General features: G+C 42.6%; 1 protein-coding gene across 1 annotated transcript in view; it reads left to right on the forward strand.

Annotated features, from left to right (window-relative positions):
• The first annotated feature begins 88 nt into the window (after positions 1 to 88).
• The window catches only part of MIA3 (MIA family member 3, ER export factor), a 27,645-nt gene continuing 14,323 nt past the window's right edge, over positions 89 to 13,410 (forward strand). Inside the window, exons 1-4 of the mRNA XM_017729603.1 lie at positions 89 to 764; positions 6,063 to 6,149; positions 7,723 to 10,666; positions 11,584 to 11,921. Coding sequence (XP_017585092.1) covers positions 636 to 764; positions 6,063 to 6,149; positions 7,723 to 10,666; positions 11,584 to 11,921 — 3,498 coding nt within the window. The 5' untranslated portion in view covers positions 89 to 635. The remainder of the gene's footprint in view (positions 765 to 6,062; positions 6,150 to 7,722; positions 10,667 to 11,583; positions 11,922 to 13,410) is intronic.

The raw sequence follows: 13,410 nt of genomic DNA on the forward strand, positions 1-13,410 counted from the left end.
CGGGCACAGCCCCGGCAAGGGGGTTGTGGGAGAAGATGCCTCTCGGAGGCTCTTCCCAAAGCCCCCTCCTTCCGCTGGCTCTGGCACGGAAATTGGGGAAAATCGGGAAAACGGGAGTGCGACGCCCACGCGCGCCGTTCCTCTCTCCTCGGCCAAGTTTTCAGATCCCCGCAGCTCCGTGTTTGGTCCCCCTCCTCCCCTCCCGCAAAGCCCTCTCCTTATAAACCCGCTCTCTGGGTGTTCTCTGGGATCATTTCAGGGCCGATTCGCTGGGACACAGATGTCATGTTTCTGATTTAACATTAATAATTAGCTTCATAGCGCACCCCTGAAGTGTGGTTCTCCAGCGCTTTGTCAAACCCTCGTCTTGACTAGAATGCTTGCTTTTCTTTTTTAGCTATAACTTGCTTTTTTTTTTTCCTTAGCTATAACTTGGCTTATTTGTTTGCATTAATTATAGCTAAAAAAAATCTTAGTTATACTTTCAATTTAGTTCTTATCTCTTGACCCAATCTGGAAAATAGCAAAGAGGTGCACGTGAGGAGGTCTTGTTTACTGCCAGTTAGCAAAGACACTTTTCATGTAAATTATTTTTTAAGTAATGCTCTTCTCTTTGTTTTCTTTTGACAGTGTTAATGTGCCGAGGGAAGGCCATGCGGGATTTTAAAGGTCCGGATTGTCGCTTTGTAAATTTTAAGAAGGGAGAAGCGGTATATGTGTATTATAAACTAATAGGAAAATCAACTGAGCTTTGGGCTGGAAGCGTAAGTACTGTAAAGCATTTCTTCTGTTTACTCTTCTTGGTAATCTATTTTCATTCCTTTTGCCTTGTAAGAGAATGCTTGGAGTTTTGAACATGGCTAAATAACACAGTGAATGCTGCTTTGTCATGAGGCTGGTGGGAAATGGGATGAGGTTTGATCAAACCTAAGTGCTGTGAAAAATGGGCAACACTTATGTGTTCTGAAAACTGTTAGAAAACTGCCTTAGTGTTGGAAACCTCTTACTGCAGCACTGTCAGTGGTGGTGGCCACAGGCCTGCCTGGAAGCTGAGCCTCCCTTCCCACTTAGGGAGGCTTAAGCCTGTGCTTGTGTTTTCCTGTGACGTGGTCTCATCCTGCACTCTGTAATCCTGCTAAAGATCACTCCATGTGCATGTGTTAATTGCATTTCTCCTACTAATATTCATCTGCCTTCTTCCCCTTTTTATCTAAGCTGCATGCAGAGTTGGAGGAAAAAAAAGTAGTAAAACTAGAAAGGATTAAGGTAAATTTGATTTCTAAAAGGTCTGTCTCTCTCAGCTGCACTGTAGTGGCCTTGTCTGAGTCAGCGTCCTTGGACAGTCTGAGAGGCTTCTGCTAATGGGAAAGGAACATCCCCATACTTGCAGTTACTTTGTAGAAAGCTTCTCTCAACTTTCACAAGCACCTTATTTGCCTGGCAGAGGCAGAACTGAGATACCACGGAGGAAGAGCAGTTTTTGTGCGCTTCCCTTGAAACTGTTGGCAATCAGGAGGTTGCTTAGACCTAGTCCCTGTTGCTTCCTCCTCATGTTTCCCCTACATCCTTTTTAGTGTCCAAATTTTTTACTTCTACCTCTTTTCTGGTTGTCTACAAAGGATAGACAATTGTGACAGTGGTCTAGGGTGCTTGAAACCACACCTGGGTGCTGACTGTGGGACCAGTGGTTTAGTGAAAGTCAGGATGTATCACTTTCTGTAACCACTTCAGGCTGGGCATGGGCAGCCAAGCCCTCAGTAGGAGCTGAATCCAATTAGAACAATACAGAAGTGAGTGGAAAAACTGCAGCACGTGGTGAAACAAGAGTTAATAATTTTATCATGCTGGTAATTCCCTTCTGACATGTACTGTACCATAAATAATCTGGGTAATTAGCTGGTACAGGTTTCCAGGGCTGCCAGTTCTCGAGATGCAGAGTAGCAGCATGGGGCCAATTTTGCATTTTCTAACAAGGTATAATGTAGGCTGCAAGATCAGACAGCAGGTTAAGGTAATTGCTGAGTTAATATTCAGTTTAATTATTCACTGATAGGCAGCTCATGCAACAGTTAGGTGTGTCTCCAAGTTAAAAGGATGTTTGCTTTGAGTTTAGCAAGTAAAAGCTGCAGCTGGCAGGTTGGAAAGAATTGCAAAGCTCCATTTTATTTGTTGTTGTTTTTCAACTGTGTTACACGATTTTCAGTGCTCCTTTTAGGGCAGTGCTGCCAGACTGTTTCCTTTTGGTTGGTGGCTATAGCCTTTATTTCTTTTATCCCCAATCTGATTGACTGCTGCTGCATTAATCATAACCCTGCAACTAGCAGCATGGAAGCGCTGCAGCAGGGTCAGAGGTGCCTGCCCTTGCATTTTGAGTAGGGCTCTGGCACGGCTGCCCCTGTCCCTGACTCACAGATAGCACTGGGGTCTCTCTCCTGCAGCGTGACTCCCCATGTCACATTTGGCTGGGCAGCCTGATTTCCCATGCCAGGTTTGGCTGGGCAGCTCGATTTATGCAGGCCAGCTGTGCCTGCTGCATGAAGTCTTGGAGCTAGGGGGAAGCTGCTGCTTGCTAATTAAAACCAGGCTACCCAGTGAGGTCTGCCATCAAAGGAATTCCAATGGAAGGCATGTTACCTTCTGCTACGGCCCTTGTGGGATCTCATTGCGTGACTTCATGTTGGCTTTGTGTGCATGATATGATCCCATCCATTCACCCTCCTGCCTTTTTCCATTCCCCAAAGTTTTTTGGGGAAAGGGTTTATTAGGGCAGAATAGAAACTATGAAATCAAGGGCTAACTGGGATTCTGATTGTCAGGTGTGGGCAGAAGTCAGGGGAATGTGTGTATGAGAAGCTTCAACTAACACAACCTGGGGACTTATTTCAAACAAGCTGTAAATACAGATTCTAATTCCAAAATCAATTTGAAGGAGCTATAAGAAATACAATAGTATTTCTGACCTGAAGGGAGATGATCAGATAAGGAAAGGAGCCTTTCACCAAGGCTGAAAAATCTACAGCAGTTGGGACTGGGCTTTATTTGCCTTTGCTTTTCTAATTCGCTCCACCCTTTTCAAGCCATTGTTGATTTTTTTATTTTTTTTTCCCTGTGCCAGCAAACATGTTGTATTTTGACAAAATAGCTCTTTTATTTTGTGATGTCAGTCTTGAATACTAAATTGCTTGCAGAGCACACACTATGTTCACTGGCTATTTTGCATGTGAAAAAAATTCTGGAACCCAGCTGTGATATATATTCTATATGTTATATGGCCTGTAGTTTTTAGCAGAGTTCTCTAAACCTCAATAATAAAGCAAAGCCAAATGCTTGGAAAATACTCTATGACCATTATTTAATAGTTATTTTATGTTACAAATTTCATGAATACATCAGTTGCAGGAAAATGCTTGACTTTTTTTTCCCCCCAAAGCCCTAAAGATAGAGCACATCAGGTGCTCTCATTGTCCCATGCACAGATCCTGCTGTAAAACCAGTCTCCTCTTCAGCATTGTGTTGCTTACACCATCAAGTTGTTATATAGACTTCTGTGCATTTTTCCTGCACTCTGTCCTCGCTTTAGCAGGGTCCAGAACTCCAGAAGTACTTTAGATCATTCCAAGGAAAACCTGCTGCTTTTTAACAAAACATTTTGTCAAAGACACTTTAAGATTGTTATTTTATCTTATGGCAAATGGATTAACTTCATACCTTTGATTCAATGTTGAGAAAACCATTTCTGGCCTCACATTACAAGAAATGGCCTTGACTGCAGATTGTGGCTCTTTTGTGTGGTTGTTTTTTGGTCTGTTTTTGTTTGTTTGTTTTCTAACCTTGTACATAGGTTAGTAAAAAAGAAGACAGGGTGGGTAAAATTAAGGTAAGACAGGAAGACAGAGTATTTCTGGAGGACCCAGAGGGTCAGGGCAATACTGTGTTTTCTTAAAAATGCCAATGTTCTGCAGTTTTAGGTACCTGTGATGTGTGGGCTTTAGGGATGTAGGTTTAAGATTTAAAAGATTTGAACATCTTCTTTCCCAGCTGTCTGTTTTCTGGTAGATGGTATGAGGGTCTGGCATCTTGGTCAGTGAATCTGCTGCAGCTGCCTGTCACATGTGGGCACCAGGGGGGCCAGATGCTGTACACACAGCCACGTGTTTTGTCCATGCACAACTTTTTAGCTGGGATGAGAGTGAACATGAAGGATGCACTTTTTTCTCCCTTTTGGCATTGATATAGTGCCTTTCCTCTCTCATGTCTGTAGAGAATGAATGTTTCCTTTATTTGCACAATGAGGCATTTTTTCCCCTTACAAGAGAGGACTTGTAAGGAGAGAAGCAGTTGAATTTTGGGCAGGCAGATCCCATATGGCTTATAAACCACAGAAGTGGCAAATTGGGTCACTGCAGAGGACTTGTATGGTCAGCAGCTTGGATTGCAATAAAGGAGTTTGAAATTGTGATGCCTGATTATAATGGTAGTCACAGAGATTAGTCTGTAAGGAGACTACTTTGAAGCTCCAGCTTTTGTTTTCAGAGAGATCATTAAAAACTGGAGTAGATGTTTAGAGAGAGAAACAAGCCAATTTACAATTAAACTCTAGTGTACCACGCAAAGACAGACTTTTGATTTGACTTGTCTAAATGAATTTCCCATTCCCATTGGTAATTCCCAATAATAAACCTGCATACATGATCTGTTTTCAGTAAGAGAGCATATATGTTTACAAAAGGTGGGGAGGGAACAGTTTGGGTTTTTTAATATATATGTAACTAACTTCAGAGATATCGACTAGGGAAGGTAAGATCTGAATGACAAGTAGTTTAAAAAGGAAGTCCTCTAATGTATCAGTGCTTACTTCACTTGCATAGCAAAACAAACACCTCCAAAAATTATTAGTACATATTATTTACAAGATACTAATTTCCTCTTCATGGTTTTTTTTAATACCATTGTGTATATGTGTGTGTGTGTATATATATATATATATGTATGGATATTGTAAATGCAGAAAGCTTCAGGCAAGGTTAACCTGTTTCAGTGCTATCAGTGTAACAATATACCTGAGTATCCCTAATATCCCATACCCAGTTTCTTTTTTAATTTGATCTCTTGCTGAATGCTCTCCCCACACAAACTCTTCGAGAAAATTGGTCATCTTTCTCCTGTAACAAATGATTGAGGAAATGACCAACTTTATTTTCTTCCCCCAGATATTTTGGTTGTCTAGGAACTCTGTACCTTTCTAGGTGTGTCCACCAGGCTCTAATTACCTGAATTATCTAATCAGTGTAGTGATTGCATGCTACTAATATTGGCATCCTGACAGTTGTTGTCAGAACTCTCAAGTGAGAGCATTACTCTGTGTAGATCTTATCTGGTGAGTGATAAGAGAGATTCTTGTCTTCCACTGTTTGCCTTGCCTTAGCACATTGAAAATCACCATTCTGTGACTGATTTTTGCTTGTGTCAGGCACTGAAGAGCAACAGTGCATTTGCAGAGAGCTATATTTTCCACACAGGTTTTAAAATGATTAGTACATTGAGTACAATTTTGCATTTTCCAAAACCCTACAACTTGCTTGAAGAATTTTTTTTTCCCCCCATAAGTTACAAAGTGAGTGTATTTTGGGCTATAATATTGTGCATGGATATAAATCTTATTAGTCAAAGATCCTCTTCTGCTTGCTACTTGAAAAAATCCTTGAGGTATGTGTGGTGCCTCTGGTGCCTGCACAATAGCAGTTACAGCACATGAGCCAGAAGGCCCGGGCTTCGTTCCCAACTCTCCTAATAATTTGTTTTAAGTCAGGCTTTAAAACATGAACAGGAAAACTTAAACCAACTTCACAAGGCTGTTGTGAAATGTAAGTATAAAACCTCAGTGAAAAGTCTTGCACAAACAAGGCATTGCTGGTCTTCTTTTATTCATGGTGTTAAACTTAATTGGAATACTTGAGAGTCAGTCCAACATACTTGCTACTGCTGTCTGCAATTTTTGAGAGTCATGTGATTTCTAAGCCTTCTTTACTGCTTTTTGTTTGTGTGTGTTTCTTTTTTGGCAGGTTGGAAGTGATTTTGGATATTTTCCAAAGGATTTACTTGAAATAAATCATAATTATTCCAATGAGGAGCTAGAATTACCAACAGATGTAAGTCTTACTTGGGGTTTTTTTTTTTCAGTTGGGGTTCTTACTGTTTCTTACCTCGTCATTCAGTAAAATTCCCAAGGAAGAAAATGGGAATACTAGTGACTTATAGTAACTTTTTGTTAGTAAGCAGCTACGTACATGCAGAGGTGCACATGTGTGTGGGCGGGGTGGAATGTTTGTGCAGCTCTGTATGTGGATGGGTGTGAAAGCATGAGCCCAAAATGTGGGTATTGACCTTTATTTTCTTGAATTACGGTTTTTTTTTAACGAAATCTGTTTGGACTGAGCTCTGTAAAAGTCCTGCTAGCTGGCTTGTGCATAGGCCTTCTGGTGTATAATCAAAATGGCTTATTTTCCCAAACATTCCAAGTTTAAAGTACTGTCAGAAACAAACAAAACACTCAGCCCTTTGATTCTAGAATTAGTCCTGCAGCCCTTTCACACATGACTGGCTTTCATGCACTATTAGAAGCAACTCCAGAGTTGTGTCAGTGAAGCCTCTTTGAGGCTGCAGCTTTAGGCATGCTTGCAGCCCAGAAAGCCGAGTGAATCCTGGGCTGCATCCAAAGCAGTACGGCCAGCAGGCTCCTCTACTCTGCTCTGGTACCCCACTTGCAGTGCTGCATCCGGCTCTGGGGTCCCCAGCACAGGAAGGACATCAACCTCTTGGAATGAGTCCAGAGGAGGCCACCAAGGTGATTCAAAGGATGATGCACCTTTCCTACAAGGAAAGGCTGAGAGATCTGGGATTGTTTAGCCTGGAAAAGAGAAGGCTCCAGAGAGACCTGATTGCAGCTTTCCGGTACCTGAAGGGAGCCTACAAGAAAGATGGAGGAGGGACTTTTATTGTAAGAGCATGTAGTGACAGGACAAGGGGGAATGGCTTCAAACTGAAAGAGAGCAGGTTTAGATTACATATTATGAAGAAATTCTTTGGAAGCACTGGCACAGGTTGCCCAGAGAAGTTGTGGATGCCCCATCCCTGGAATTGTTCCAGGGCAGATTGGATGGGGCTTTGAGCAACCTGGTCTAGTGGAAGATGTCCCTGCTCATGGCAGTGGATTGGAATGAGATGATCTTTAAACCCCTTTCAACCCAAGGCCGTTCTATGGTTCTGTGAAATTGTGTTCAGTATCTTGCACTGCTTCTACTTATTTTTCAGAAATTGCATGACAGGGAGCTCCTGCTTGGAGGACTTGGTCCTTTAAGGGGACACCAGTTTAATAGAGATTGTGACAAACAAGTTTAGCAACATTTGTTTTCTTCTCTTCAGTGGCATTCAGCAATAGAGTTGTTCTTCATTCAGGACATATGGTGATGAGTGCAGTGTAATACTGCCAGCTCCATTGCTGTTTGTTCATGCAAACCTTTTTATTAGGGTTTTTATGAGTCCTTGGGCAAAACCTCCACTGATTTCAAAGAGTTTTGATTAAGGACTCAAGGGGTTAATTCTGCATGATTAACATAATTTACTTTGCTGCTGCATCTCTCTTTATGTAGGCAAATGTTTTTGGTCTCATCACTGTTATAGAGAAAATAATATTTTTTGACTGCATATTGTTTTTCATTTCAGGAAACAGACTTTGTTTGCTTTGATGGAGGAAGGGATGACTTTGATAATTATAATGTGGATGAACTTCTGAAGTCATTGCAAGAGACGATAGCAAATGAAGGGGAAACTGAATTGAGTGATCCAGGGACAAAACCAGCTGAAGGAGTTGAGAAGGATAAGGAGGCTGAACAGACTGATAGAGGAAAGTCCCTTGGTGCTTTGGAGACGGACAATCTTGAGCAAAGTGCTGAAGAAGAAAAGGAAAACTTTGTCTTGACAGACAAAGTAGACAATTCTCTTACAGAAGGAACTGAAAATACTGGGGGAGACTCCAGTGTCAGTAGTCACAAAGACAACTCTCAGGGAGATCAAATTGCACATGAGCACTTGAAAGGAATGCTACATGGGAAATTAAAAGGGCTAGAAAGTGAAAATACCAAAAACACTAGTATTCCTCAGGGTGAAACCAGCCAACTTGACCAAGAGAATGGAGAAGTCAATGCCTACACACTTTTAAACAGAGAGCTCTCTGTGAACTTAAAAACAAAGTTTGGCTCAACTGCTGATGCTGTTGTATCAGATGATGAAGTGACTCGCCTTGTTACGTCACCGGAAGATGATTTAAATGAAGATTTGAGCATTAATCCTCACGATGAAGAGGAGGAGCCAGACTTTGCAGATCAGTCTGCAGAAATCCCTTTGCTGTCTTTTACGGCAGAGGACGAAATTACGTCCCCTGTGGATTTAGAAGATGATGGAAACTATGATGTTGAGTCACAAAATCATGAACATGATGAAGATGCAAAGGGTGCTACAAAGCTAAATAACCAAAGAGACAATGAGGAGGAACCCGATTCAGATGCATTAATTCTTAAGGATGCCTTCAGTAAGAGCAAGAAGTCGGGTGACACTGTAAGTGTGTACAGGTCTGAATCTAAACAAACAAAAGAGAAACAGGATGAGGTGGTGCTAATTAGTAAAAGAGAAGCACCAGCAACAACTCAACCTGAGGATCTCTCCAAAGAATCCCTTGGAAAGGAACCTGTGGGTACAGGTGATTTGGGTTCAAAAGAAAAAGCAAACAAAACTGAGCAGTTGGAAGAGCAGCTCACTGAAGGAACAGAGTCACATTCTGCAGCACTGAAGGGTACAGCTGTGCCTGATCCTCATGCTTTGCCTAGTCCAGGCAATGCTCTGGAGTCCAAATCATTTCTTAAAAACAAGGAAGATGCTTCAGAACCATCTGATGATGATATCAACAAAAGTCCCGAAAGAGCTACACTTGTTCCAATAGAGAAGAGTGATAAACAGTTTGAGGATGATACCTCAGAGGAGTTCTTGGAAAATGATTTACAGCACAAAAGATCATGGGAGGAAATAATGGAGAAGGGAAAAGCTGAGAACAAGCCTCCAGTTGATGTTCCAGCCAAACCAGTGGAAGAGGTAGAAAATGCATCTCAACATGACCTAGGAGATACTGACCTCTTGAGACAGAAAGTGGAGCGTGGAATGCCCACTGTGGAGAAAGAACTTCTCAGACATGAAGAAGATTTAAAACAAACAGGGAAAACTGATCATGAAAATAAAAATCCTGCCTCTTCTAACAAAGAACTGGAAATAAAAAAGAGAAACATGAAAGAAACCCCTGCAGGGGAAGGAGACCCAAGCTATAGTGGAGCTGTTGAGCAACCTAGGCTGTGGGAAAATGAGACTGAGTATTCAGAGGCTGATGTGAATGAAGAACCTTCAAGAAATCCTGGCAAGATGCCGGTGTTTGAAGAAAGCACTGAGAAAAGTTCCCCTGAAAAAAAATCAAAAAGCACCACACAGAACACTAATACAGAGAATCTTATTTGGCAAGGAACTGCTCCTCCTGAGGATGCAGGATCAGACAGAAATCTTGGCCAAGATTTGGCTAAAGAAACAACACAAAGACCAGAACTGCAGTCTGAAGACCCAGATGCTGAAGATGACCCTGACCTGAAACAAGCAGATGACGAGCTACTGGAAGATGAGAATGCAGCAAGTGCAAAGCTGTTGCAAGCAAGGGCTGCAAATGTCCAGGGTAATATATTAAATGGTGAAAATACAAATCCTGAATTAGAAGAATTAAGTGAAGCTGTTTCAGGAACCCCAAATCCTACTTACAAAACAGGAGAGGAAACAAACTCATTTCCTAAGGAGGATAAAACAATCAGCATGCAAAATGCAAGCGAGACTGGGAACAGACAAGCTGACGTACCGGTGAGAAAAGATGCTAAATTGGATGAGATGCAACACGTCATGGAAGCTGATGAGGAGTCCTCTGAACCTGAGGAACCATCAGCTGTGGAAGAACTTAACTCCCAATCTCCTGACACAGAAGACAGCAATGACTTTGACCAAAGGAAAGATCATCTCCCAGAGGGCATTTCACAGAAAGACTCAAAAGAGGAGCAAAATTTAGAGCAAATAAGAAACGACCGCCAGCAATCTGCACATGTCCCCAGCCCTGCTGACAGCTCAGAAGCCACCAATGACACTCTGACAGACTTCAGTGAGTCTGTGAAGCAGCTCACAATAATGAGAGATTTCCTTGATGAAAAGCGTGTGATGCGCCTACAGAAGTACCTTGGGCTCCAACACGTGGTTAGGATTGAAGCCATGTTCCACGACATGAAGGTGGAGATGGAGCTTGCTCGGAAGGCAAGTCAGAGTAATGAAGATATAGAAAATGCTCTGGATGAGATACTGGAGTTTTCAGAATCGAGCATCATGGATGTTGTAGGAAAAATTCTGGATTCCAGGGTGGCAGAAAATAAGGAGGAGGTGGTGAAAGAGATGGATTTGTATGACGAGGAGAGCGCACTGATGGATGATATTCAAGAATTAATATATTCATTGAGGAGTAAATATTCATCTGCTGGTGAGAGTGTCCCACTTGCATCTCCTCCAGAACAGGAAGATGACCAGCTGCACATTCAAGGTAGGATGTTAAACCAGTCAATAAATAGCTGAAATGGAAGTAAAACCCTGTCCCAAGCAACACTGACCCAGAGAAGCTTTAAGAAGAGGGTGAGGGAGTAGAATTGAAAGACACCTTGTGAAATAACCTGGGGCTTGCTTATTTTTAATGCATGTTTTCAGCGTTGTGATGAGTGGCTCAGGGACAAATTCTAAGAGAAAATATTGAGCTCAGCATGTCTGTTCTTATGGAGCAAGTTCTGTGCAGGGTAAGTGAGATCCATGCATGGATATGGCTGGAAAGAGCCACTCAGGACACGTCTGTACTCTGTACCTCCTTAAGAAACAGGGATTCACATATACTAATGTGCTGAATTTTGTGGAGGGATAAGAGCAGTCTTTTTCTGAACTAATTATCACCTGATTATGAGAGATCTGGTGATTAATGCAAAGTAGAGGTACTAAATCCAGGCACCTAAAATCTCAGGTGTCTTTATAATCATATTTTTGCCCACATTCATAAAAGAGCATGTAAGCAGAAATACTGAACAAACAGATCTTTTGACTGGGCAAAAATCAGAGGTAGAGTCTTTTGCAAACTTGCTGGTTTTTCTAATTGGTCTGCAAGATGTCAAGATACACTTTTAGCCAGGATCCTTTTACAGTAGTACATGTTAAGTATGTGATTTCTGATAAGGTCACAAATTATGCTAATATTTCACCTCAATATATCAGTGGTTGATTGCATGAATTTCATACAGACATTTAATTAGATGTTACTGAAAGTTGATTGAAAGTGTATTGGAAGCAGTACACAAGCTGAAATATTTAAAAAGTGTCAAGAAAGCTTTGTTAAATGCAGCATTTCACTGAAGGTAGCTGTGAGTAAGAAATACATATTAGCTCAGTGCTTAATTCATATCTCCTTGTCCATCACAGATGGTGCAAAAGAGGCTGAATATGACCGTGTTTCCACCAGAAACCCAAATGCCATTGATGAGGGCAATCAGGAATTTCAGCAGCTCATTGAAGATAAGAGGCCAGACCAGCCTGTTGAGGAGGAGGAGGGGGCTGTTGATGTTCCACCTGAGCATGAAGAGGCCAACTTCTCAGATAATGGAGGCGCTGAAGAAGGGTATGATAATGAAAGAGGATCGCTCCTGGAAGATACTTCCTTTGGGTCAGTTGATTCAGGAGAGAGTGCCAGCGAACACATTGCTGAAGGTAACCATTTGGAATTGGCTTATTTTGTTCTTTTGCTCTTGAATAGGTGCATGGTTTAATGTATTTTTAGGCAAATAGCAGGAGTTTTCACGGATACTTTCATTTTATGGTGCTGTAATCCTCATGGGTTTCCCTGATCAGTGACAGTCCCTCTAGTGGCAGTACTGTATTGCTGACTTAGCACAGCAGTTTTTCTACTATGGTTATGCAATGTAGGAAAAAGAAAAGTGCTCCGGTGAGTGTCAGAGCTCTGTGCTTGGGCTTGTGGACTGTGTCTCAGGATAGTAGCGGAGAAAGAGCAGAAATCCCTGGAAGCATACCATCAGCCCAGGTTTCTGCCTCCTTGCAGGGACTGACAGCCTAAAGGTCACCTGCTATAGACAGTACTGCCCATGGAATTGTGTGCTCTCTCTCTTCGTGCTCTTTTTAGCCCTTGTCTCTGGGCCATATTACTTTCCAGGAAAGGTGGTGTGTAGCTTTCCCGTCAGGTAGTTCAATAATTTCTGTGTGTGTTGGAGTAGGAGAAATGTTCGGCTTCCTCTGGCTGAGGCCTTATCCCTCTCAAGCTAGAGTGCCAACTCATCATTATGCCAAGGAGGGATCCTATTACTGTCATCTTTCCCAGCTGTTTTTTTGCATTAAACAATCTTTGAGTCTGTTCTCAGTGCTACGCTCAGCTTTGCTATTCTGCCTTCACTTCTGATTATGCTTAATAACTCTGTCTCCACTAAGCATTTACGAAAAATTCAGGCACACTTTCCTTAGCTTTTGTATGCTGCTGAGGTGCTGTACCATCCCCAGGGCCAAGCGCTTTTGAGCATCTCCTAAGAACTGAGGGAAACTGTAGGTTGATCAAGATAACCCATGTATTTTAAATGGCAAGTGGATAACTTACTGGTTAAGCAGTCAGATGTTCTGTGTATCAGATCATCTTTCTTCCTTGAAGGTGGTTAAATGCTTCTTGCCAGGAATTCTTAGGAGGGCTGGTAGAAATCTGAGTAACAGGGTGGGTGATTGCAGAATGGCTGGTCACAGCTGCTGTTCCATGGTGTGACAACAGGCTGGGCAGGTGGCTATTGGAATCTGCTGGCCTGGAAGCGTGGCAGCAGAAGCAGCAAGAGGAGAGGCCAGGATTCAGGCCAGGGTAGAGCTGGAGATGGTTTAAAGCTTTTGCTGTGCTTACGAAGTACTAACAGAGTTCAGGAGTGTTTGACATGGTGTCATTCTTGGGGATGTCCTGTGCAGGGCCGGGAGCTGGACTTGACAATCCTTGTGGGTCCCTTTCAACTTAAAATATTCAGTGGTTCTGTGAACAGTGCTGGGAACTAATCGGAGGGATTCTTGGTTAGGAATTGCAGTGTGTGCCGCTCTGACTCGCGGCTGGAGGGGCTGGGTGTGCTCTGTCTGAGGCAGGCTCGGCACAGTGTCACCGCACAGCTGTGTCCCTTCCCGCGGCACCCCTCCTAACGCCGCCTGTGGAATATCGGCGCGCTTCCCGAGGGCTTTTTGCCTCTTTCCCCAGTGCCCCGGAGCCCCGGGGCA

This window comes from Corvus brachyrhynchos, unplaced genomic scaffold (genome assembly GCF_000691975.1).
Source record: "Corvus brachyrhynchos isolate BGI_N302 unplaced genomic scaffold, ASM69197v1 scaffold101, whole genome shotgun sequence".
Taxonomy (NCBI): Eukaryota; Metazoa; Chordata; class Aves; order Passeriformes; family Corvidae; genus Corvus; species Corvus brachyrhynchos.